Source organism: Crocuta crocuta, unplaced genomic scaffold (genome assembly GCF_008692635.1).
Source record: "Crocuta crocuta isolate KB4526 unplaced genomic scaffold, BGI_CrCroc_1.0 scaffold243, whole genome shotgun sequence".
NCBI classification, from domain to species: Eukaryota; Metazoa; Chordata; class Mammalia; order Carnivora; family Hyaenidae; genus Crocuta; species Crocuta crocuta.
Window position 1 is genome coordinate 2,881,506 of NW_027529596.1, and position 27,005 is coordinate 2,908,510.

General features: G+C 36.4%; 1 protein-coding gene across 1 annotated transcript in view; it reads left to right on the forward strand.

Annotated features, from left to right (window-relative positions):
• The window catches only part of FMN2 (formin 2), a 433,801-nt gene that overhangs the window by 186,704 nt on the left and 220,092 nt on the right, over nucleotides 1-27,005 (forward strand). Inside the window, exons 11-12 of the mRNA XM_077761768.1 lie at nucleotides 2,796-3,976; nucleotides 5,553-5,697. Of these exons, the coding sequence (XP_077617894.1) occupies nucleotides 2,796-3,976; nucleotides 5,553-5,697 (1,326 nt within the window). The remainder of the gene's footprint in view (nucleotides 1-2,795; nucleotides 3,977-5,552; nucleotides 5,698-27,005) is intronic.

The window sequence follows — 27,005 nt, forward strand, 5'->3', positions numbered from 1 at the left end:
CATGGGTGTGCTCAATGACCCAATAATCTACATCTAAACCCTTAAGTTCAGCATTACTGTCTGCATTTTTAATCATGTGCAGCAAAAATTCAGCACTCTTTTGGGGCCACTGACCCTGTGTCCAGACCTACTGTTTTGCCTGGGCTACCTACCGACTACATCGTTGTAACTATGGAATAGCACCCACTGCTTATGTAAAGTGGTTTCTTTCACATACTTAGTGGTATGGTGGTCTGTGTGGTTTCACTAGTGTTCTTAAAGTGAACATGAAGATTTGAACCTCTTGATGTGCAAGATGTTGTTGAGTATTCTGGGACAAGTGAATAACGAACTGTATTTGGAGATCACCTCAGGCCGCTTACTGGAAGAGCCTTTTTTCCCCTCTGTGTTGTATCTTCAAGTATTGGTACATGGTTCTTTCAGTCAGGCTATATTGGGGAACCAGAAACAATATTAGATATATTAAACAGAAGGACTTAATATATATAGTTAATTTTTTCATGGAAAGATTACAAAGTTTGAAAGATCTGCTTTTAGGCTGAAACTTTTCAAAGGGATCCTATATAACTGGTATACCAGGGAAGCTAAAGCCTTTGAAGCCACCATTGGAAACTGGAGAGTGGACAGTGGAACATTCTTCCAGAGCAGCTTCCAGTTAGCAGATCTTGGTCACTAACAGAACAGTTAAGGACACTTGGAGTATGGCTCCTATCATTCCACTTTCTAAATCTCTGTTTAGCTGTATCTAATTGGATGAACTTAACTGCAAAGGAGTCTATAAATGTAGTTTTTTTCCCTCCACTTTTGCACGTAGAAGTAGAGGGTGCTGGAGTCAACCCAAATAACTGCCAAAGTGTCTTGATTCTATTTAAGAAGTCTTTTTCTGCTGCCTGTATACATAATTAGAAAGGCTAAAATTCTCAGGAATCCTTCCATTCACTGGTACTATGACCTTCTGTGATCATTGGCTTTGAGTGTTACGTTAGACTAGTTGGCTTGTAAATGTGAGAGCATAAATAATATGTAGGAAGAAGTGTAATAGTTGCAATTGTGCTAGGCTGTTATGATTTAGGATCAATTTCTCCTCCTCTTCTTCCTCTTATTTCTTTTCCTTCTCCTTCACATCCTTTACTTTCTTTTTTTTTTTATATTGCTTTCATATGTTCCTTCCCCAGGTTAGGGAAGTTTTCAGGTATGATTTCTTCAAATAAATTTTCTGCCNCCCTTTTCTCTCTTCTTCTTTTGGGACTCTTAGAATACAAATGTTATTACATTCAATGGAATCACTGAGTTCCCTAAGCCTGTTCTTATGTTCCATAAATCTTCTTTCTTTTGTTCAACCTCTTCATTTTCCATTTATTTGTCTTCTATATTACTTATTCATTCCTGTGCTGCTTTTATTCTTGTGTTCTTACATCCGGTCTGTTTCAAATCTTGGTTATTGCGTTTTTCATTATTGACTTTTTTTTTTTTAACTCTTTTATCTCTGCAGTAAGGGGCTCTTTGAAGTCTTCCACTCTTTTCTCAAGCCCACCGAGTAACCTTGTGATTATTCCTTCTTACATTCTCCATCAGGCTTATTACTTACATCCGTTTCAATTAGATCTCTGACTGTGACTTTATCTTATTTCATTTGGGATGAATTCCTCCATCTTGGCATTTTGTCTAAGTCTGTCTTCTGTGTGTTTAAAAAGCCTGTTATGTTTCTGGCTCCTGAGAATAATGGCTTTATGAAGAAGAGGTCATATAGTGCTTTCATTATCATCAAATTGACAATGAAAAAGAGCTGGTCTTGGTAATAACATTTGAGAACTGAGTTTAGAATCCTTTTCCAGAATTTACTTCTTGTGTGCCTTTTATCACCTAACCTTTTTGTATGGTCATTATAAAAAAATGGGGAAATGAGATCACTACTAAGTTATCAGGATGACTTAAAAAATATTTACTGATGATTACAGGTCACTCTTAAGGTTACACCAGAGAAATGAAAATAATCTATACGTTTTACTAATCCAGGTATCACTTCTGAAATGCCTTTGGTAAAATATTAAAATTAAGGTAATCATGATATAAGTGAAATGACACATACGCATATGGGTGTGAAAGCTATTTCACATAATCTTATTGGGGATCCCTTCAGTGATTACCTTTAAAAGGTAGTGATGACTTTTAAAACTGAGGATTTAAAATGTCTTTAGGGAACATCTTAATACCAAGTATTATTTGGGAAGGTATGAGAGAAGCCTGTCTTGGATATAAACTGGATTGTCCCTCAGAAATTTTTTCCCTATTTTTACTGGTCTACTTGTATTTAATGATATCATTTAAAGATTAGACAAACAAGGGCCTTTGGACTTTATGGTAATATGTATAAACCACTTTTAAGTCCAAGTGTGAAAAGGAGACGATACATAGAAATACTAATAGTATCTCTCTGTAAAGGAATCTTTCTGGAATTATTACAACAAGCAAATATATTTTACAACTTTAAAAAATATTTTATTATTTAAATATTTTTGGTCTCTCTCTCTCTTTCTCTCTCTCTCTCTCTCTCTATATATATATATATATATATTTTTTTTTTTTCTTTGAGAGAGCACAAGTGGGAGGGGGCAGAGAGAGGGGGACAGAAGACCAAAGCAGGCTCTGCACTGATAGCAGCAGGCCAACATGGGGGTTGAACTCATGAATGGTGAGATCGTGACCTGAGCTGAAGTTGGACACTCAACTGACTGAGCCACCCAGGCACCCCAAGTCCTTATTTTATATTTAACTATGTCTTTGTTGTCCCTCAGGAAATTATTGACATGAAGTCTGAAGGACAGGCAACTGTGATTCAGCAGCTGGAACAGACCATTGAGGATCTGAGGACGAAAATCGCTGAACTGGAGAAGCAGTTTCCTGCCCTGGACATGGATATGGCCAGAGGCCGTCATGGGCCTCAGAATGGAGTCGTGCCCTTAGAAGATGTCTGTCTTGAAGCTCTCAGGTTAGAAGAAAAGGATGTACGTCATCAAAGGACTTTACAGGCAAAGTCGATCCAGACATCCCCGACAGAAGAGGGTGGGATGCCAGTACTGCCTTCTGTGAATACACTGCCAGAGTACACTCACCACCCACCTGGGGCTCAAAGTGGAGACTCAGCTGTGCCGTCCTCACCTTCCGGACCTCAGACAAAATTCTGTTCAGAGATTTCTTTGATTGTGTCTCCAAGGAGAATAGCTGTACAGCTCGACACACATCAGCCCACTTCGCCTCCACCACATCAGCCCACTTTGCCTCCACCACCTCCGTCCCTCCCTGGTTCTGATGGTCAAAGGCAGGCGGGGTCACAGTCTTTCCAGCCTCCTCTTCACACTGAGTCTGAGACCAGCCATGAACACTCTGTCTTCTCTTCCTTTGAAAATGGCCATAACGTCCAATGCTCACCACCTCTGCCTTGCACAGAGTCTTCCAGTTCCATGCCTGGCGCAGGCGTGGCAGCTGCCCCCCCTCCCCTTCTCCCTGGCACAACAGGACCTGTTCCGCCCAGTACGGCCATCCCCCCACCTCCTCCTCTGCCCGGCACAAAAATGTTACCACCCCCCCCCCCTCTTCCCGGAGTGGGAATACCTCCTCCCCCTCCCTTGCCAGGTGAAGGAATACCTCCCCCCCCTCCTCTGCCCGGAGTTGGGGTTCCTCCACCTCCTCCTTTGCCAGGAATGGGGATTCCACCTGCTCCAGCTACCCTGCCAACTTCTGGAACGGGCATTCCCCCACCCCCTCTGCTTCCTGGATCAGGCCCTCCACTCCCCCCTCAAGTTGGAAGTAGCACTTTATCAGCACCACAAGTGTGTGGTTTTCTGCCTCCTCCATTGCCAGCTGGCTTGTTTGGACTAGGGCTGAACCAAGACAGAGGGAGTAGGAAGCAGCCAGTAGAGCCTTGTCGGCCCATGAAGCCTCTGTATTGGACGAGAATTCAACTGCATAGTAAAAGGTAACATGAATTGGAGCTCAGCTTCGCACAGTTTGTCAATGGGAGGGAGCATTTACCTTTAAAACTCTTGGGGAAATTACAGTTTAGTGTTTTTTTTTAAGTACTGCTCTGAAACTTGTCTGCATATTTTTATGTTAGTATTTAGTGAAGCGATCTGTTCTTTCAAATTTTAGATTTTTCTCAGAAGTATCAAAGATCTAAAACAAATGACAGATGTGTATCAATGTATAAGATGTACAGATAACTATCTGTATCATTATTGATCAATCTTATAAAAATGGAAGGATATATTTTTCTTAGCATTCATGCTCTATTGCCTCATTCCAGAACCTCACTCAAACAAATAGCTTATAAATATAAATCAAGTCCTTAAGACACACTGACTCTTCAGGATATATTTTGCATTCTTTTGAAGGCACAGTCTTGTTGTACTATTCCATTTTGTTTGCAGTAGTCTTTCTCTTCAGAGATGTGGTATACAAAAATGTACATATCCACACCCCATGTGTGAAATCATTTAGTTTTGAGAATTTCCTGGCATTTCTATAGAGAGTTTATGACACAATGTGAAGTCATAAAATCATACTTGGGAATGATGTTTATAAAAGAACACTTCGCACCATGTATGCTGGTGGCATGTTACTTCTCCATAAATAGTCCATAGTGATGCCCCCTGACCCCTGGGACAGTGCTCTGACACATGGCTGAGGAACGTGCTGGTGGGGGACAAAACATGTTCTTTAAACTTCACTGGCCTTCCTTTTTCTAACTTTTCATGATCCCTTGAATTTTTTTTTAATTTTTGTATGATGTGGCATGCATTTAGACTAGGATCCTTCCAGGCCTCATTCTCATGTGTTATACTGATTTCCTCTTCAGTGAATCACATTAGGGGAGAAGAATCTAGATAGTTTGACTGCTTCTAAATTTGCAGCTCATTCTTTCTGTAATTGCCATGTTACATATATATGTGGTGGCATCATTTCAAACTGTGACCCAAACTCACTTTATCCGGATACATTATATGAAGTTATTTTGGTTTTTTGTTCCTTTGTTTCTTTTGTTTTTTTAAACGGACCTACCCTTTTTTGGCGGTTTGACATGAATCTGCATTGCTAAAGTCAGGTAACAGTGGGCTGATGGAAGTGGACAGGAGATGGAGGATGTCACCTTAGATCGTAAAATAATTTCTTTTTTAGCCCGTACATAATCCACAAAGCTGATGAGTCAGGTTGGAATTGTGAGATGTCAAATATTTCTTGCCTTTATAGCTTATACTGAGAGGGGCTTTTTCTTCTTTGTTTTCATATAGTGACTTGATAACTAAGAATTCCTGGAAAGTATTTTTTCTAGACAAAGGTTTCATTCTGTATGATGGTATTTTAACTTTCTTATCAAGTTGATAAAACAAATGGCAGTCTTACAGACATGGTATTCTTTCTTCCTTACGCCTTCCTCTCATGTTTTTTTCTCTTCTGCCCTTCTTTCCTTCTCTTCTCCATTTTTGTTTATGCTCATGATGACATCTTGTAGTTTGGTTTGATGGCCGTTTCATTCGTCTTTTGCTTACCTTTAGAGACTCTAGTCCTTCACTTATTTGGGAAAAAATTGAAGAGCCATCCATAGATTGTCATGAATTTGAGGAATTGTTTTCTAAAACTGCTGTGAAGGAGAGGAAGAAACCTATATCTGACACCATTACAAAGACCAAGGCTAAACAAGTGAGTATTTGTATGTTTTCTGAGATTGGGCAGTATTTTGGGCATAAGTATGAACTTTCATTAGCAAAAAATTGAAACTGTTTTCTGGCCTATAGAACCTCCATAGTCTTAAATCAGATAGTAGAAGTTAGAGTTTTAGAACATGTAGTTAAGTCAAATTATGCCAAACAGAACAACAAATAATTGTTTCCACCAAGTGACAATGTCCTGACTATTTTATTTGTAGCCTTGTGATACATACTTCCAAAATTTCACCTATTGCTTGTTTGCAGAATTAGTTGTCTAGAAATAAATTATCAATTGATTGAAATTCATCTGAGCACTAGTATGGATGGAAAGAAAGGTAAAAGTGAGCAAAGAAAAACAAGTAAGCAGGAAGTCCAGTACTTAGTAATCTATAATGTGTTTGGTATTTTGTGGAATTGACACTCTTTAGAATCGAGCTAAATAATCACACTGTACTTGACATATGGAAGAAAGCCTTATATATAGTACCAACATCTCCATTCTTTGTTAGCGCCTTTGTTCTATCCTGTGACACCTGGATTAGAGAAAGAAAGAATAGTACATTTGGAGAAAAAAATTTCAAAGCAACATTTCCCAACTGGTCCACCCAGTGGCCTTGATCATGAAATTTCTTGTCATTCGGGAAATTATAGTACAACTCCACAGTAATAAGCCTCAGATAGAAGGTATTGCTATTGCTGTCCATCCTTCACCCTAAAATGGGGAATTGCTACATTTCTTAATTTTTCTGATGGGGGGATAGTACCTGGATGCAAGAGAATAGTGAGCAGCTCAGTTTTGGGAGGCAGTGAGAGAGAGAAATGAGACCCCAAGACTCCAGTGTTCTCCTGGATCATTCTCCCCAGATGAGTGGCAACCAGTGGGGTGATTCCTTGAAATTTTGCCCCTGACCTGAAAGTTGTAGCTGAAAGTATGATCCAGAGTTGTAGCTAAAAGTATGACCCATTGATATTTATTTCAGAGCAAAGAACGGCCACCATATGGATACTGCTAAATCCAGCCAGGGAAAGATAGATTTGAATGGCACGGCTAGAACGCTGGAGCCTCTCGCTGCAAGATAGGCAGGCTCACTGCAGCCATTTCTATTACTCTGAAAATGATGCAAACCTAAATATTATGCAGTTGAAGTTTTCAGAATCATTTCTTGCAGTACAGCTGGCCTCTGGTGACCTTAGGTCAAGGACTGTGATAAATTGGACAATAGTTGGCATATTGTAGGCACTGAATTAATATTTGTTTAAAAGTAAACCAGCTGACCATGGGGGGAGGACTTCATAATCAGTGACTATGCCTCATAATGATTAAAAACCAGAAAATCATTCATCTCATAATAATCAGTATGGCCAAGGTAATAGTGCTAAGGGGAATGAAGGTAAATGGAAAGCCACATTTTCTCTGACAGAGGTAAATATTTAAAAAGCTCTATTTCACAGTATGTTTGCATATAGCACACTTAGGCTGAATCATACCTTTTCTCATGGACTGTCAGATATGGGACAACTGGGCAAAGAATATGGTTAGGGAGTAAACACACACACACACACACACACACACCAAGGACAGAAAGGCAGATGATATCAGAGGATGTTTCTTATCTAGGGAAGGTATACTCAGAAAGGCAAACAATGCCTTCTCCATCTTCTATCACTACTTTTCCCCATTGAATGAACATAGATAAGGAAGATACTTCATATATTACCAGAGACTTGAGGATTTCATGACTGACTTGACATAATATTCAGTTTTTAGCTTACTGAAATAAGATTTATGTTTAAGTCCTCAAAAATTCACAAATTCAACTAGTTGGCATGAGATGGATTCTGCACACAAACAGTTCACCTGTATTGAACGTCATCTCAGCATGATCACATGATCAACTTACTCTGTCATTGAGACATTTCATAAACTATGGGTAAGAGACTTTGCCAGTGTCATAATTTGCTCGTATTGACTGTGGTGCTGCTGTTGACCTTCCAAACAGGGTTAGTGGAAAAGTCTCCATTATGACTCCTGATGAGCGTGTTCAGCATCTCTTTGGCCTAGGTCTTGGTACTGAGCTCTGCACTTCAGGTCTATTTTGGAAGGGATAAGATTTTTGTTTTGTCCCTTTTTCCCTTTCTCTTTCTCTTTCCTTCCCTTTTCTTCCCCATACAAGATACAAGTACCTTGTATGTTGGAGAGAGAAAAAACTGCAAAGTGATATATTGCTGAAGAAACTTAGTTTTACTTTACTTTGTTGTATTTGGAAGAAAAATCTATTCACTCCATCTACTTGAGACAATTAAAATTTTGTTTAAGGCAGATGTATTTTCAGGGTGTATGCAAATCGTTCCCCCTTTTATGGGAAATGTATACTGATTACATGTGCAGACATTTTGGTTCCTCATGATTCATGTCCAGGGTAATGAACAGCCTTTAATGCTCTGGCATATGTTTATGGAGATATTTAAGCAATTCTTCTTATATACAATGGAAGCTAGAAGTTCTGTTTTTCTTTAAATATTTAAAAATAGCCAAATAATTTTTATGTGATCTGTCTTCTTCTTGAAAGTAAGACTGTGGTCAAATGCGCTGGTATTTAATGAGGTGCCTATGCAGGTTTTACTCTTTCGGAAGAAACATTTTCATCGTGGTAGTAGAAGATCCCTTAGCTAGGCACATGGCCGTTTGGCATGAGGAGATACCTAGTCTAGCAGTAATGATGAAGATCTTGTATTTCTAAACCTTTTTTCCTCCAAGGAACCTAAAACAAAAACTTTCTTATTTTTTCATGGAATATATATATTTCCGTGATGACTTCTTTATTCTTTATTTTGAAGTATTTAAAACATAAGGAGATTAGCTGAGAAGGTATATGCGAGTTTATCAGACTATGATCTGACATAGTTCTTCTTTTTTTTTTTTTAATTTTTTTTTAATGTTTTTATTTATTTCCAGGAGAGAGAGAGAGAGAGAGAGAGAGACAGCGTGAGCAGGGGAGGGTCAGAGAGAGAGGGAGTCACAGACTGAAACAGGCTCCAGGCTCTGAGCTGGCAGTCAGCACGGAGCCCGACGCGGGGCTCGAACCCACGAACCGCGAAATCATGACCTAAGCGAAAGTCGGACGCTTAACCGACTAAGCCACCCAGGCGCCCCATGATATAGTTCTTCTTAAGGGAGTGTGACACGTATACATCACAATTAAATATCAATCTGCTAACTGAACAACAATAACCCTGTTTCCTATGGTATCAGGAGGAAGGTAGAAGAAACAAATTTTGGGGGGGATTGTGTTTAAACACTGATACGCTTGCCCATTTTTTAAAGAATGCTCTAGAACTAGCCCAATCTCCCCTCTATTGCTGGGGTAATCCAATGAATATTAATGTTGATAATGATCTTAAGACACCTCAGGATCTTCTGTGTTCCACTAAAGATTAAGTTTAACCTGAGTTTATGAGCAGAAAAGTGAGACTTGATAGTAAGAGCTGCCTCAAAAAGAAGTTTCTAGTTAATCCTGTGTCAGACAGGGTCATAAACAAATATACTTGGTAGATGTGGTAACAGTTGTAGCAACAGCAGTAGTAATAATAATAGTGGTAGGTAGGACAACAATAAGGATTTTGGAAGCCACAGGCATACTGGGCTTTATTTACCATGTGCCAGTCATTGTTTTTTAGCATTCCACTTGTATTAAATCATTTAATCCTCCTCATTCTATGAGGTAGACTCATTATCACCAGTATATAGTATAGAAAACTGAGGTTTAGAGGGACTAAATGATGTTTCCAGGCTAGTAAGAGGCAGAGCTCAAGTTCAAACTCCATTAGTCTGACACCAGAGCCTGTGATCTTAATCATTAAGTAATGAGTGTGAAGTATTTTTTGTAAGTGTGAGCATACTATTTTATTTATGTGGAGACCAGAATAGCTACTTTAAGAAAATAATAATTTGAATTTGTATTGATTTTTATATATACTCAATATTAAGTGACTGGTTGCACTCACGAAATTGTATGTGAAGATAATTTTAAAGCCTTTTCCAGATTCTTACAGATTTTGACAGGTACATAAACGATGATGCCATTAAACATGACATTTGCCGAATTAAATAACAGTTTATCTGAGAGATGAATATTTTAGACACATAAGCTTCTGTAAACCGTAAAAATGAGGGCATTTGCTTGTGCAGCATTTCAGTACTGGTTGGAGGTCGATAGCCACAGTGGTTGAACCTCACCAAATGTCAAGTGATGATACTTCTGCTTCACTCCATGACACCAAAAGGAACCATCTCTGTAAAATATGCCTTAAGTAAATAAGGCCTAATCATACTTTAAAAGTCTGTAAGGGAACACGCTATCCGTAGTGGAACTTTAAACACAGGAGTTAACAAGAGTGAATAAGAAGAATCCGTGTTAATTTTTAAATACATAACTGGCATCTGTATAACCGTTTAATGCAACACAAATGGATCTCTTTCTGGGTTTCTTCTATTTATCAGATTAAAATGCTCTGCCCAGAGAATGGGAGAGAAAAGCAAGTCATAATGGTTAAGTATTTGTTGGGATTTAGCCTCTGGAAGTATGATTAGAAAAATAGATAGTTAAATCTGCTACTTATTATAAGGGGAGGTAGTAACAGGATTTGTTAGAATTCCATTTAATACAGATCTAAATGTTAAAGAATTAGACATTTGGTATTCTGTTCAATCTTTCCATTGTGTTTGCTGACCGAACCTCTTTTAAGGCTTTATGTATGTGTGTTGTAAAAACCCATAATAACAATGGGAAAAGAAGCATTCGTTATTCATATGTTCCTGTATGGAAATGTATGATGTAATGCTTCTAAGCATTCTTACATGAAATAGTAATGGCTTCTTTCTACCATGTTGAGGCATTGGGAAAAAGTGTGTGCTACACTGCAAATATTGTCTGCTGTGGTAATAGTGACCCACATGGAGAGGAAAAAAAGGGTATGTATTTCACTCATGAATCTCTAATTATTACAAATAATGTAAATAATCTCTATTTATTGGAAATGTTTTATCATCATTATTGGATATCTCAGCGTAGGCTCGATGATAATCTGAGTAGTAGAAACTTAGTTTTTTGTATTGGTGTTAAGATTTCCTATTGTGTCTGGCAAAGGGTGTGTTTTGGTTGATTTGGACAGTTATATTGGTCATCTAGACTGAAGAACTAAAATAATGTCTGAAACACAAAATATCTTACAATAAAACAATTTAGATTTGTTTTGGGGATACATAATAAACATTTGGTACTTTGTTACTTTTAACAGAACATCTGTTTTTAATAGAGTACATTCCTATTGCAAGCCTTAAAATGTATTTACATAGAAAACCACATCAAAATACAGAGCTATAATTAGACAAACATAGGTTTTGTGGAATCTGGATTTGTTTTAGATGTTGAAAGATTTATTATTTTTTGAAGATGTTATTCCCATAACTGTTTGTAGAGCATACCCAATCAATTCAAAGAATGCAAAAATAATAACCTCTATTTTAAAATTTTCTTTCAGCCAAAAAATTGTTTTTATACTTCTAAGTAAATGGCAAAAACAAACAAAAAAAAAACCAAAACACAAAACAAAACAAAAACCCCCCACAAATGGCTAGTGGCATTCTAAAAAGGTCCTGACTTTGCTAGATTATGTGTTAGGAAAATTATGTTTGATTAATAACAAATTGAACTTGTACAAAATCCAGCCGTCATACTGAAAATTAATTCATTTGGACTTTATTTTGATATACTATGATGATACTAAGATTCTTTGCTCTAGATGTATAAGAAAGGGATATTGATATTTAATGGCTGAGATGTTCTGTTTACCAAGATCCATAGGCATTGAAGGAATCGTTGTTTGGAAAATTCATTTGAAATCCATTACGTTAGTATGATTATCCATGAAAACTGAAAGTCATCCTTGCAGAAGTAAGGAAAGCTTTTGGTCATTTACAGAGTCTAAATTCTATAATTTGGAGCAGGTGATGGGAGAGCATTTTCTCAGTACTGCTAATAGAGAGTGGAACAACTATTGCACACGGCCCTGGAAAACTAAAGAGAGGGAGCACCAGTTACTTTCGGTGCCGTACCACTTTCTTGGCCTGAGGAGAGCAGGGTTTATCCATATCAGCAGGGAATACAGTACATAAGAGAGATTCCTAGGCCGGGGATTTTCTGTGGAGGGCTAATTTATTACTGTCTCCATGAGGGACAGTGTTAAATAATTCATGTGACTAAATTTGAATTACTCTTCAAGTTTCATACCATATACACTAAAACAGCTAAGTACCGCAGGGGTCAGGAGGGCTGAATAGAGCATACTGGCTGGACTTAGTGTGAGGCTATCTGGAAGAGATGAGGCTTGAAGTGCCTCTTGAATTTACTTTGTTTAGATATATAGAGAGGATTAAGGGTAGGATTTTGAAAGTAACACCGTAAGCAACAATTTCTTTGAACCTGATTAAAATCATCATAGATCAGTCAGGTGTTTTCACACTCTTCTCCTATGTGCGGGAACTCCTGTGACAGTTTCAGAAATGTGGATGCAGGTGTTTGATACTTGTTTCCCTTAGCTGAGTATGTTTCCCTCTCATCCTCCTGGCAAAAATCTTTGGGCTTGTCTTAGACATAAGAGTGACAATGGAATTTCACAAATTAGACCTGAATTTGAGTTTTGATGTCTTGGTGCTATGTAGTGGACCGTGTGTTTCTTTACCATGGACAGCAACTGCACATTGGATTGTTCCAGAATAAAGAGAATTGTGCCTGATTGACTTACACAGTCACAATGCTGGTAGTGCCTACCGTTTGCCTGTGGGAGGGTTGCAGGTGACATCAGTCTGTTCACACTATACTTCAGTGTGATCTGAGCTGAAAAATGTTTCCGATTATTCGAGGATGCAGGGATCAGACTTAAAAGAAAAAATAAAGTTCTTATTCATGTCTCCATGTTTTATCTTAAATTTTTTTGTTGTTTCAACTGAAATATAAATTTATTTCTTTTTCAAAACCATATTTATAAGGTAGATTTCTAACACTTCTGCTTTTATTTGGTTACATGTTAAGATATGAAATTTCACAACCACTGAATTATAACTAGAAACTCTCTGAGGTATTTCTTTACAAATTTGATTGGAGGCGGGCCTCCTAGATCAACAGAACAAGGAGTTTGGTGAGCCCTCCTTGCAGCAAAACAGCAGTTAACTGTGAAAACTACAGCAAAAATATTCATTTAAAGTCTCTCGCAGTTGGCCTAAGGGTACAAAGGAAATAGAGAAACACTCATTCAAGAAAACTTACCAAGAATCGGTAAGAATAGTCAGAGTCTGTAGCATTTGAGCCATGACCCACTCTGTCACCAGGCACTTTAACTCTGTGTTATGGAATCTTACCCAAGGCATATAAAGCTGAGAAGACCGAGGTCTCTTTCCCTCAGGCTATAGTTTTACCTTAGGAAATGGAGGATTCTGGCATTCCTAATTTCCCCAGTCCCCTGTTGCAGAAGCTCTATTCCAGGCAACTATGGAGAACTAAGGAAAGAGGAAGCTGAGAAGGGCCTTCTAGGAATCATAGTCAACTCTGAGGCAGGAAGGCTGTGCGTGCACCTGTGTTAGGTTGTATCTGCTCAGGAGGAATCAAGCAACATATGGGATACCATGAAAGCGTTCTCTAAACCTCATACAGGACTGCAAAACTGACTGCAAGAAGATGTAGTCTTCACTGGCACAAGATCTTAATCATACCTTTGTTGAAACATTGACTGAACAACAAGCTGCTTTGAGCCAGGGACGACTGCTCAGCTAGGATCAAAAATAATATCCCTCATTCCTGAAAGTCTGGGAGGTGTGTGCGCCCAAGGCTACACACTCTCAGAAACAGAGAAAATCCAAGTTACTAGCTCCTTCATGGCTAAATGTGGGGAAAATTCCCCCCCCCACACACAATGGTTAAGGGTAAAACTCCAAGTGGTTAGGGGACTTCAGTATAATCTTTGGCTTAATAAATGGCTAAACCCACCCAGGGATGACTCCTAGGTGGTCAGGCTAAAAGACAAACTGACTGGGAAGAATGTGTGCAGGAATGTCAGATGACACACTGTATGTAGCAGATATAATTCATGGAATTAGGCCAAAATAAACAAATAAAAAATAAACAAGCAAACAATAAAAATAAATCCTGGGGCAGGAAAGGGGAGATCAATATCCACAGTTGCTACAGTATATTATCTGAAATGTCCAGTTTTCAACAACTATTCGAGGACTACAAAGATATAACAAAGTATGACCTATATACAGGAAAACGAACAAACAAGCAGTAGAAATATTATACAGAGGCCCAGATAGCACATTTAACACACATATACTTTAATTTTTAAAATGTTTATATTATTTTTGAGCGAGAGAGAGAACGAGAACAAGTGGGGGAGGAGCAGAGAGAAGGAGACACAGAATCTGAAGCAGCTCAAGGCTCTGAGATGTCAGCACGGAGCCTGACATGGGGTTCAAACTCACGAACCATGAGATCATGACCTGAGCTGAAGTGAGATACCCAACTGACAACCACCCAGGTGCCCCTTTTACTTAAAAAAAAAAATTTTTTTTAAAACATACTTAAACTTCAAATCATTCATGCTAAATATCTCCAAAGAATGAAGGGAAACTATTTCTAAGAAGTAAAGGAAGATATGATGACAATGTTTCATCAAGTTGAGAATAACAATAGAGAGACATTTTAAAAAAAATTCAAGTTGAAAAGTACAAGGAGCAAAATGGAAAAAAACCCCACTGTGTAGTTTAAGTGATTTGTGGTAGCAGAAACAAACAAACAAACAAACAAACAAACCCAACCAGCAACTTTTAAGATAAATCAATAGAGACTATGTAGTCTGAAAAACAGAGAGAAAAAAGAGTGGGGGAAAAAAGACAGAACTTCAGAATGATGTGGAACACCTTTAAGTGGCCAACATCAATGAAATGTAGCAAAAGGAGAGGAGAAAGAGAAAGGTATAGAAAAATATTTGAAGGTGTATCCAGAAATTTGATGAAAAGCATTAACGAACACATCCAACTTCAGTGAATGTCAAGTAGTAAACACCAGGTGATCTACACCCTGACACATCTTTTTCCAAATGTTGAAAGCCAAAGATAAAGAGAAAACTCTTGAAAGCAGTAAGAGAAAAACAAATCATCACACAAGGAAATCTCAGAACCAACAGCGGATGTAACAGAGTGAAATAACATCCAGAAGTTAGTAGAGTGGCTTCAGGTGCTGAAAGTGAAAGTGGCAAACCCCAAATCTCATGTGTAGCAAGACAACTTTTCCTAAATGAAGGTGAGAATAAAGACCTTCTCCGGTAAACAAAAGCAGAGAATTTGTTGTCAACAGATTTACCTTTCAAGAAATGCTAATGGGCGTTCTTCAGGCTGAAAGTAATAGACACCAGACAGTAATTTGTAATCTCTTACACACAGAAACACTGGTAAAAATAATTTTTATCTATACAAATGGTAATATAATTGCATATTTCTTCTCCTTCATTTACTTGACTGACTTTAAAAACAGCTTCATGAAACAGTATGTATATTGATGAGTCTGTGAGATACAGAAATGTAATATATCTGAGAATAACAACACAAAAGAGATGAATGGAAACAAAAGTTGTATTGGAATAAAGAAGTGACACTAGGTGAAGTCAAAGTTACAGAAAGAAATAAACAATGAAGGGTAAATAAGAAGGTTAATATAACAACTGTATGAATATATGTTTCTCTCCTGTGAACTTCTTTAAAGGTGTAAGATTATATATAGTAATTATAGCAATTTGTATCATATATAAAACACATGCACACACAGTGTATATAACAGTAATAGTGTAAAAGGATGAAAAGTGGATGGAGCTATAGAGGAGTAAAGTTTCTATGTTTTTGAAATTAGGTCAGCATAAATCTGAAGTAGATTCTGATAAATTAGGGATCTATTGTAAGCCCTAGAGCAACTGCTAAGAAAGCTGAAATATAAAATAAATTCACAAAAGAAGTTAAATATCCACTTACTCTATTTAATACAAAAGTAGGTAACAAAGGAAGAAAAGAGGAACAAAGAAGACGAGATATATATTAAAAAATGAAAAATAGCAGATGTAAATTCAGTCGTGTTGATAATAACATTAAATGTGAATGGAGTAAACAATCCATTCAAAAGGCAGATGTCAGATTGCATAAAAATAATCCAAGTATATGCTGTGTTACTAGGGGAGCCCTTTAGATTCAAAGATATAAATAAGTTGAAAGTAAAAAAGATAAAACAACCTTAAACAAGCATAAAAAACCTGGAGTAGCTATACTGATATCAGATAAAATAGACTTAAAAACTACTTGAGATAAAGAAGGATGTTCCATTGTAATAAAAACTTAATCTATCAGGAAGGTACAATAATCATAAACATACATGGAGTAGTATCCCCAAATACATGAAGAAAAAACTGACAATTAAAGAGAGAAGTAAATAACATTTGGAGACTTCAATAGCCCACCTTTAATGATGGATAGAAGGTAGGCAGAAGATCAGCAAGGATGGAAAAGAACCATGTGAACAAATTAGACCTGACATCTCTGGAACATACCACTCAATAGGAGCAGAAAACACATATTTCTCAAGCAGGTATAGAACATTCTCTGGGATAGATCATACGCAAAGTCCAAAAAACAAGCCTTAATAAATTTGAGATTGAAGCCTTCATAAATTTTAAACTATTGAAAAAGTATTTTTCTGATCACAGTGGAATTAAATTAGAAATCGGGAACAAAGAAATTTGAGGAAACTTGCAGATATGTCCGAAAAAATAAATATATTCCCAAACATGTTCCCAAAAAATAAGTGTTTCAAATAAGGAAACATAAGAAAAATTAGAAAACACTTTAAAATGACTATTAGTGAAATAATAACATACTAAAACTGGTGGCTTGCAACTAAAGGAATGCTCAGAGAAGTTTATAGCTGTAAATACTTACCTTAAAAAAAATCTAAAACCAATAATCTAAACTTTCACCTTAAGAAACTAAGAAAGAGGGAAGTAATAAACACTACAGTGGAAACAATGATAAAAAGAATATGAAAAGAATAGAGAAAATCAACAAAGCAGAAGCTGGTTCTGAGAGATTAAGAGAACTGAAAAACCTCTACTAGAGTGATCAAGAGAAAAAACCAGAATGTTCCTTTTCACCACTTCTGCTTAACAGTATCCTGGAGGTTCTAGTTTGGGTAATTAGGTAAGAAAAGGAAACAAATGGCATTCAGATTAGAATGAAAGGCGTAAAATTCTCTTTACAGATAACATCTCTAACATAAAATATCCAAAATGAATCCACTAAAAAATGATTAGAACTAACAGGAATTCAGTGAGACTGTACAAGATACAAAATCAATAAAGAGAAACCAATTATATTTCTAGGCACTGGCAATTTACATTGTGAAAATGTAATTATGAAAAACAATTCCCTTTATAATAGCATCTAAAAAGTAAAATCCTTAGTATAAATTTAACAAAAAAAAACCTGCAAGAACTTATACACTGAAAACTAGAAAATGCTGTGGAAGGGAGGTAAAGGAAGATCTTAATAAATGTAACAACATGTCATGTTCATAGATCGAAGACCGAGTATTGACCTATAGATTCAACACAATGTCTAATAATATCCCAACTTCGGTTATTTGTTTCCCCAGAAATTGACAAGCGGATCTTGAAAATTTATTTGCAGACACCAGGGGCCCAGAATAATCAAAATAATCTTAAAAAATAACAAAGTTGGAGGACTCACACTTCCTGATTTCAAAGTTATTACAAAGATAGTAATTAAGGTAGTGTGGTACTTCATATGGGTAGACATGTTGGTCAATGTAATAGAAGAGTCCAGAAATAAATCCTTGCATTCAGGGTTTGATTTTTGAACAGTGGTGCCAAAACATTTCAAGGGCAAAGGAAGTCTTTCCAACAAATGGTGCTCAGAGAACTGGATATTCACATGAAAAAAAAAAAATAAAGTTGAACCTTTACCTCACACCATGAGCAAAAATAAGCTCGACATGGACCATAGGCTTAAGTGTAAGAGCTAAAACTATGAAATTCAGAAGAAAACATAGGAGTCAGTACTGACTCCTATAACACATGTGACAAAATAAAAAAATGGATTAATGATATAACATGAAGATGAACAATATTTGTGCTGCAAGAAATATTTATACTATCAAGAAAATAACAAAAGATGACTCACAAATTAGGAGAAAATATTTGCGAATCACATATCTGATAAGGAGTTAATACTCTGGATGTATGATGAACTCTTTCAACTCAACCACAAAAAAGCAGCCTGATTAAAAAATAGTCAAAGGATGTGAATAGATCTTTCAGCAAAGATATACTACTGGCCAATATGTGCGTGAAAGGCTGCTCAATGCCATTGGCAATAGGGAAATGAAAAATCCAGCATGTAACACCACTTTACATGTATTAGGAGGGCTAAGGCAGGCAGTAAAAGGTGTGGTGATGATGTGGAGAAATTGGAGCGCTTACATACTAACGGCAGGAATGTAAAAATGGTGTAGCCATTTGGATTTCAATAACATTTCAAGTCTTAATCCACTAATTCATATATTTACCAGTAAAATTCTGTTTTTCGTAAGAGAAAGAGTAGACTTTTTTTTTTTCTGGTGGCTGTAGCTACCCATCAAATAATCATAATATCAGATTATAATTTTGCTGATACATAATATATCAAGGTCAGGAAACTTCTAAGGCAAAAATTTCCCCCCCAAAAATATATTGTCAAAAGTGTAAGCTATTTTTAATTTAAAGGAAATAGAGTTTTAGTAGGCAAGAGTCTGTTAACATCTGAAGAGAAATGTATAGGTTTTTCTCTTTGCTTTCGATGAAGATGCTAGAGATATATGCACCGTGATTTTCTTTTCAGGAGTATAGGTTCTGGGAGTATAATTAAACCATTTTTTAAAAATTTTTATTTTTAAACCCAATTGCCTAACCATTTTATTTTATTTTATTTAAAAAATTTTTTTTTTACAAATAGTTTATTGTCAAATTAGTTTCCACATAACACCCAGTGCTCATCCCCACAAGTGCCCTCCTCCATGCCCCTCCCCCCTCCCCCCCACATCCATCAGTCCTCAGTTTTTGTCAGCATTCAAGAGTCTCTCATGATAATTAAACCATTTTTGAAACCTATTGGGTTTCACCACACCCTCCCAGGGGATGGATTTGTGGTGTTTCTGAAGGTATTTGCTGCTAATTATGATACCATTGTAATATTTATTTCTGTTTAGCTGCGTAGCAAAAAATGACGTTTTATGTTTGAATTGAATTGTTTTGTATGAAGCTGTGCCAGGATTAAAAGTGAATTAAATGCCTATCCTTTCAACTTGACAAATTTTAGTGTAGGGAAAGTGACTGAAAAATATCAAATTTTAGAAAACATGAAACTCTATTATAAGCCTTCCTACCTAAAACTAATTGGAGGATAAAATGGGAGTAGAGAACTTGAAATGAGAGCAAGAAAGAAAATGGAGAAATACCTGAAGTCGGCTGAGGCTTTGCAGGGTATATAAGTATTTTTCCCCTCATTTTTTCTTTATAGTCATAAAAATCATTGTTTTGAGATGAATGTTAAGCAGGAACGTAGGCAAGGTTTTTCTTTAATTGATCCATATGGCAATCTTTATGTATGGTTTCGTGTGTTTCTCTACGTGAATTCTAATGTCATTAAACATTTTCACAAACCATAAACAGGTCATTCTTTAGAGTTCTTAGCTCTAAGTATAGTACCAAATAACTTTTTAAAACAATTTTCATACTTTTCTATGTAGTGTTGTTGATGTTTTTACTTGTGGCCCCGTTTCCAAGGTTTTATGTACTTTAATCAATTACTGTTACAAGTAAAACTTTTCATAATTGGGATGGAATTTCTCCCACTTTTTTCTGTTGCCAAAGAATAAAACTAATATGTTCGTCAAGCACCACTAGAAGCTAGAAATTGAGCTGAGATCCATTTGAAATTGTGTGCCTTTTAAGTCATCAGCCTTTCTTTCATGGCCTACATCAGCACGTAAAGCCATAAAAATTGGCTTTCAGATTTTCCTCATCCTTTGAACTGGCAGGGAAAGGCAAAATAATATTTTTTTAATAATAAGTTTTTATTTTAATTCCAGAGTAGTTAACATACAGTGTTATATTGGCTTCAGGTGCACACTTGAGCAACTTGACAATGCCAACCTTCATCACAGGTGCCCTCCTTCACCTCATTTGTTTTACCCCATCCCCAGCATCTGCTCCCCTCTGCTAACTATCACTTGTTTTCTATAGTTAAGAATCTATTTCATGGTTTGTCTCCCTCTCTTTTCCCCACTTGGTTTGTTTGGTTTGTTTCTAAATTCCACATCTGAGTGAAATTATATGGTATTTGTCTTTCTCTCACTGACTTATTTCACTCAGTGTTAAACTGTCTAGCTCTACTGTCCACGATGTTGTAAATGGCAGGAATTTCATTCTTTTTTATGGCTAACATTCCATGATGTAATATATATGTATGTACACACACACACACACACACATTTTCTTTATCCATTCATCTATTGATGGACACTTCAGCTGCTTCCATAGTTTGGCTATCGTAAATAAAGCTGCAATAAGCATAGAGGTGCATATATCCCTTTGAATTAGTGTTCTTATATTTTTGGGGTAAATACTCAGTAATACAATTTGTGGCATAGGGTAGTTCTATTTTAAACTTTTTGAGGAGTTTCCATACTCTTTTCCACAGTGGCTGCACCAGTTTGTCTTCCCACCAACAGTGCAAGAAGGTTCTTGTCCTCCACATCCTCGGCAACATCTGTTGTTTCTTGTGTTTTTTATTTTAACCACTCTGACAGGTGTGAGGTGATATCTATTGTAATTTTGATTTGCATTTCCCTGATGGTAATATTGAACATCTTTTCATGTGTCTGTTGGCCCCCTGGATGTCCTCTCTGGAGATATGTCTGATCATGTCTTCTGCCCATTTTTAAATTGGGTTATTTGTTTTTTGGATGTTGAATTGTAGGAGTTCTTCATATAGTTTGGATACTAACCCTTTATCAAGGTTTCACTGCAAATATCTTCTCCCACTCAATAGGTTGCCTTTTAGTTTTGTCGATTGTTTTATTTGCTGTGCAGAAACTTTTTATTTTGATGTAGTCCCAAGAGTTTATATTTGCTTTTGTTTCCTTTGCCTCAGGACACATATATAGAAAAATGTTGCAATAGGCAATGTTTGAAAGATTCCTAGTTGTGCTCTCTTCCAGGATTTTTATACTTTCAGCTCTCACATTTGGGTCTTTAATTCATTTTGAGTTTTTTTTGTGTGTGTGTGTGTGGATGGTGAAAGTTAAGTGGTCAAGTTTCATTCTTTTGCATGCAGCTATCCAGTTTTCTCAACACCGTTTGTTAAAGAGGCTGTCTTTTACCCATTGTATATTCATTCCTACTCTGTTGAAGTTTAATAACCATATAACTGCAGGTTTATTTCTGGGTTTTCTATTCTTTTCCATTGATCTGTATGTCTGTTTTTGTGGCATTATTTTACTGCGTTGATTTCTACAGCTTTGTAATATAACTTAAAGTCTAGAATTGTGATCCCTCCAGTTTTGTTTTTCTTTTTCAAAATTTGCTTTGGCTATTTGGGGTCTTTTGTGGTTTCATACAAATTTCAGGATTGATTGTACTAGTTCTGTGAAAAATGCTTTGGTACTTTGATGAGGATTGCAATAAATCTGTAAGTTGCTTTGAGTAGTGTGGACATTTTAGCAGTATTTTTTTTTCCTAATCCGTGAGCATGGAATATCTTTTGATTTCTTTGTATTGTCTTCAATTTCTTTTTATCAATGGTTTGTAGTTTTCAGAGTGCAGGTCTTTCACCTCTTTCATTAAGTTTATTACTAGGTATCTCATAATTTTGAGTGCAAATGTTGAGTGCAAACAGTGAGACTGTTTTCTTGATTTATCTTTCTGCTAGTTATTCTTGGTGTAGAAGAATGCAATAGATTTTTACACGTTGATTTTGCATCTTGTGACTTCTTAGTTCTGGTAGTTTTTAGTGGAGTCTTTCAAGTTTTTTATGTATAATATCATGTCATCTGCAAACAGGGAAAGTTTTATTTCCTCCTTATTAATTGGGATGCCTTTGATTTCTTCTTGTTATCTCATTGCTTTGGCTAGGCCTGCCAGTATAATGTTGAATAAAAGTGATGAGAGTGGACATCCTTGCCTTGTTCCTGTCCTTAGGGGGAAAGCTCTCAGCTTTGCTCTGTTGAGTATGATGTTTGCTGTGCATTTCTCATTGATGGCCTTTATTATATTGAAGTATGTTCTCTCTAAACCTATTTTGTTGGTTTCACCATGAATGGATATTGTACTTTATCAAATGCTTTTCCTTTGTGTGTTGAAGTGATCATATAGTTTTTATCCTTTCTCTTATTGAGGTTTTTGTATCACGTTGATTGATTCAACCACCATAGCTTCTGGGGGTATAAATCCCACCTGAGTATGGGGAATGATTTGTTTAATGTATTAAATGGATTTGGTTTGCCTATATTTTGTTAAGGATTTTTGCATCTATAGTCATCAGATATATTGGCCCATAGTTCTCCTTTGTTGGTGGTATGTTCATCTGGTTTTGTTATCAGGGTGTACTGGCATCATAGAATGAATTTGGAAGTTATCCTTCCTCTTCTCTTTTTTGGAATAATTTGAGAAGAATAGGTATTACCTCTTCTTTAAATATTTGATAAAATCGCCCATGAAGCTGTCTGGTCCTGGACTTTTGTTAATTGGGAGTTTTTTGATTACTGATTCAATCTCCTTGCTGGTAATTGGTCTGTTCAAACTTGTACTTCTTCTTGGTTCAGTTTTGGTAGGTTGTATATTTCTTGGAATTTATCCATTTCTTCTAGGTTGTCCAATTTGTTGTCATATAGTTTTTCACAATATTCTCTTACTATTGTATTTTTGAGGCATTGGCTGTTATTTCTCCTCTTTCACTTGTGTTTTTATTTATGTGAACTCTCCTCTCCCTCCCCCCATCTCTCTTGTGATGGTTTTGCCTAGAGGTTTATCAATTTTGTTTCTTTTTCTTCAAGGAACCAGCTCTTGTTTCATTATCTATTCTATTGTTTTTTCAGTTTGTATATCACTTATTTCTGCTCTAATTTTTATTATTTCATTCCTTCCTTCTGGTTTGGAGTTTTATTTGTTCTTTTTCTAGCTCCTTTAGGATTAAGGTTATGTTGTTTATTTGAGACTCTTCTTGTTACTTGAGTTATGCCTGAATTGCTCTAAACTTTCCTCTTAGAGCCAAAACCAAAAGTTTTGGACTGTGTGTTTTCATTTTTGTTTGTTTCCATGTATTTTTAATTTCTTCTTTGATTTCTTAGTTGACCCACTCATTGTTTAGTAGCATGTTATATAACCCCGTGTGTTTGTGGTTTTTCAGATTTTGTCTTGTGTTTGATTTATAATTTCATAGTGTTATGGTCAGAAAAGATGCATATACTATGACTTCGATATTTTTAAATTTGTAGAGACTTGTTTTCTGACCTATTATGTGTCTATTTTGGAGAATGTTCCATGTACACTTGAAAAGTATGTGTATTCTGCTGTTTTAGGGTGAAATGTTCTGAATATATCTGTTAAATCTATCTGCCCAGTGTGTCATTCAAAGCCACTGTTTTTTTGTTGATTTTCTGTTTGATGATCAGTCTCTTGATGTATGTGTGATGTGAAGTCCTCTACTGTAATTGTGTTACTGTCAGTTGGTTTCTTTATGTTTGTTATTACCTGTTTTATGTTGTTTGGGTGCTTTCACATTGGGTACATCAATATTTAAAATTGTTCTATCTTCTTGTTGGATTATCCCCATTATTATTTTATAGCATCCTACTTTTCTCTTTTTATAGTCTTTGTTTTAATGTCTATCGTTTCTGATGTGAGTATTGCTACACCAGCTTTCTTTGACAACCATTTACATGATAAATATTTCTCCACCCCCTTCCTTTCAATCTGCAGGTGCCATTAGGTCTGAAATGAGTCTCTTGTAGGCAGCAGATAGATGAGTCTTGTTTTTTATCCATGCTGTCACCCCATGTCTTTTGATTGGTGCACTTAGACTATTTACAGTCAAAGAAATTATTGATAGAGATGTATTTATTGCAATTTTGTTACTTGTGTTTTGGTTGTTTATGTAGTTTTTCTATGATCCTTTCTTCTCTTGCTCTCTGTCATGGTTTGCTGGTTTTCTTTTGTGATATACTTGGATTTTTTCTTTTTATTCTTTGTGTATCTGTTAGTGGGTTTTGATTTTTACTTGCCATTAATTTCGTATATAATCTCTTCTTTATTTAAAAATTTTGTTTTAATGTTTTTATTTATTTCTAAGAGAGAGAGAGATACAGCACGAGCAGGGCAGGGTCAGAGAGAGAAGGAGACACAGAATCCGAAACAGGCTCCAGGCTCTGAGCTAGCTGTCAGCACAGAGCCCGACGCGGGGCTCGAACCCATGAACCATGAGATCATGACCTGAGCCGAAGTCGGATGCTCAACCGACTGAGTCACCCAGGCGCCCCAATATAACCTTTTCTTTAGGTAGCAGTTTATAAGAAGGTGATGGTTGCTGAAGGTTGAACCCATTCTTTATTCTTCTCCGCCTCAGATTTTAGGTATATGGTGTCATATTTAACATCCTTTTATATTGCGAATCCCTTGACTGATTTTTTTTTTTTTTATGGAGATAATTATTTTTATAGCTTTTGTGTTTCCTACTTTTCATTCTCTCACTTATGGTCTTTTCTTTCCACTCAAAGAGTCTCCTTTAATATTTTGTGTTGGGCTTGTTTAGTGTCATGAATTCCTTTAATTTTTGTGTGGGAAATTCTTGATCTCTTCTTCTATTCTATACGGTAGCCTTGCTGGATAGAGTCTTCTTATCTGTAGATTTTCCCCTTTCAGCAGCAAAGTAACAATTTTGTTTGTTTGTTTTGAAATTTAGGTTGCAGTGTCCCCCTGGCAGTATCAGACAGACTTGTGCTCTTTTGTAAGCAAAGACTTTCATATTACAGTAATGGCAACTTCCTTTTGAATATTGCTTCACAGGAAGCAGGTAGATAGAGAGGACTCATATTTGATGAATGAAATAAAAACTCTCATTAGACATTTTGCATTCTATATCAAGTCTCCCCAAAACCAAAACAATGCAAAGCCGGATATAAGACCAAACTAAATTTCCTCTTTTAAAAAGATTAAAGGGACACCTGGGGGGCTCAGTCGGTTAAGCATCTGACTTTGGCTCAGGTCATGATCTCACGGTTCACGAGTTCAAGCCCCATGTTGGGCTCTGTGCTGACAGCCCAGAGCCTGGAGCCTGCTTCAGATTCTCTCTCTCTCTCTCTCTCTCTCTCTCTCTCTTCCCCTCCCTGGCTTACACTCTCTCTCAGAAATAAGTAAACATTAAACAATTTTTTAATTAAAAAAGATTAGAAGTATTTCCTCCTCTTTATTCTGAGTATGGATAAAGCTTGGTGTTTTTGCAAAATCTGATAATTGTACAATGCACATGAAGAAAATAGTTAAATGGCACAGTGGATTCAGTTTTTTCTGTAGGCTTTGCTGATTCAAAAAATTAAACAGGAAGGGAACTGATTTAGTGTAAAATAGAAGGTAGCGACACCATGGTATACCATAACATATAAAGTACTAAATCACTATGTTGTACACCTGAGACTAATGTAACGTTGTCAACTCTACTCCAATTAAAAAATGCAAATTATGCTATTGGCGACATTAGAATAGTATATATAACTAGGAGGAAAAATAGAGCTTATGAATAGAGATGTGAAGGCATCAGAATTTGAGACCCAGAGCTGTTGAGTCTAGAGTGATCTCTGAGGGGCTTGGAGTGGTTACAGGTAGGACCTGAAATAATAAGTGGGTTTTGAACTGATTTGATGGCTTGCATTTTCAAACTTAAGCAATAGTTTATTGAGAGATTTTCTATCTAAACAATATAAAGCTCTATATGAGGTAATTCTCTTTGGTGCCATGTTTTTCAACAGATATCTTCAGGAACCAGAAACAGTGGTTAGAAATAAGTCTTGCCAAATTTATCAGGTCTTTATTATGCTTCGAGTTTCTCCCTTTTCAAATGTCCCCCTGTTCTCCAAAGCATTTCTAGGTATTTCTTGAGCTCATTTATCTTCATTGCTTGGTTTTCTTCTGGGTAACATGTTCCATATGTTTTCTCTACTTTTCCAAGAAGTATTATTAGCTGTATTCTGTATTTACCATGAGCATCCCAACATTTATGTTACTGACTCTTCCATTTGCTCATTCTTTTACCCAATTTGAATTCACGCAATACTATGGAATTAAAAACCTACTCTAAAAGTCTTTTTCATCTACTTCTAAACTTATTTTTAGCCAGGCCACATCAACTTCTAATGTTTCCAAGAAGACTGGGTATGGCTATCTAACTATACTCAAAATATCACGTGGTTCAACAGTCTGTCCACTCTTTCTTGTCCAACTATATCTTGTTGAGATACCATTACTATTCCATGTACTGCAATCAGTAGTGCAAGCAAAAGTGTAGAAAGGATATTTAACACATGACTGACACTGCACAGTCACTTGTTGTTTGTTTTTAGTTTGCCCTCTTTCTAAAATCACACTTAGTAAATTATGCTTGCCATTCTTGATGTTCACAGATTTCATTGCTCTCTGTTAATAACCATACCATTCTTCCTTCATAATAGTCTACTATACTTTTTTCCCCCCACTGGGCCACCCAGGACTACATTGAATCTGTCATTGTCGTCACTGTATTTCTTATTCATCTTAATGTGGTCTTGCTTTTTGCTCATATATTTATGTCATCTTTTCTCTGTGTTCACCATCACCAATACTGTATTTTTAAAATGTAATATGGTGTAAATTTTTGGTAGTTTATGTATCGCCTGTGGTTTTTTTCCCCCCTGATTGATTCAACTTTCACAGGCACTTAATAAGCTATCAGAAAACTACTGAGTGTGAGTCTATTTTCTCCTTTTCAGATGAAGTGTATTTGACATGGATTATTACATTAATTTCAGGTGTACACAATTGTGATTCAACATTTATATAAATTAGGAAATGGTCATCATGAGAAAAGACAGCTACCACCGGTTACCATACGAATTATTACCA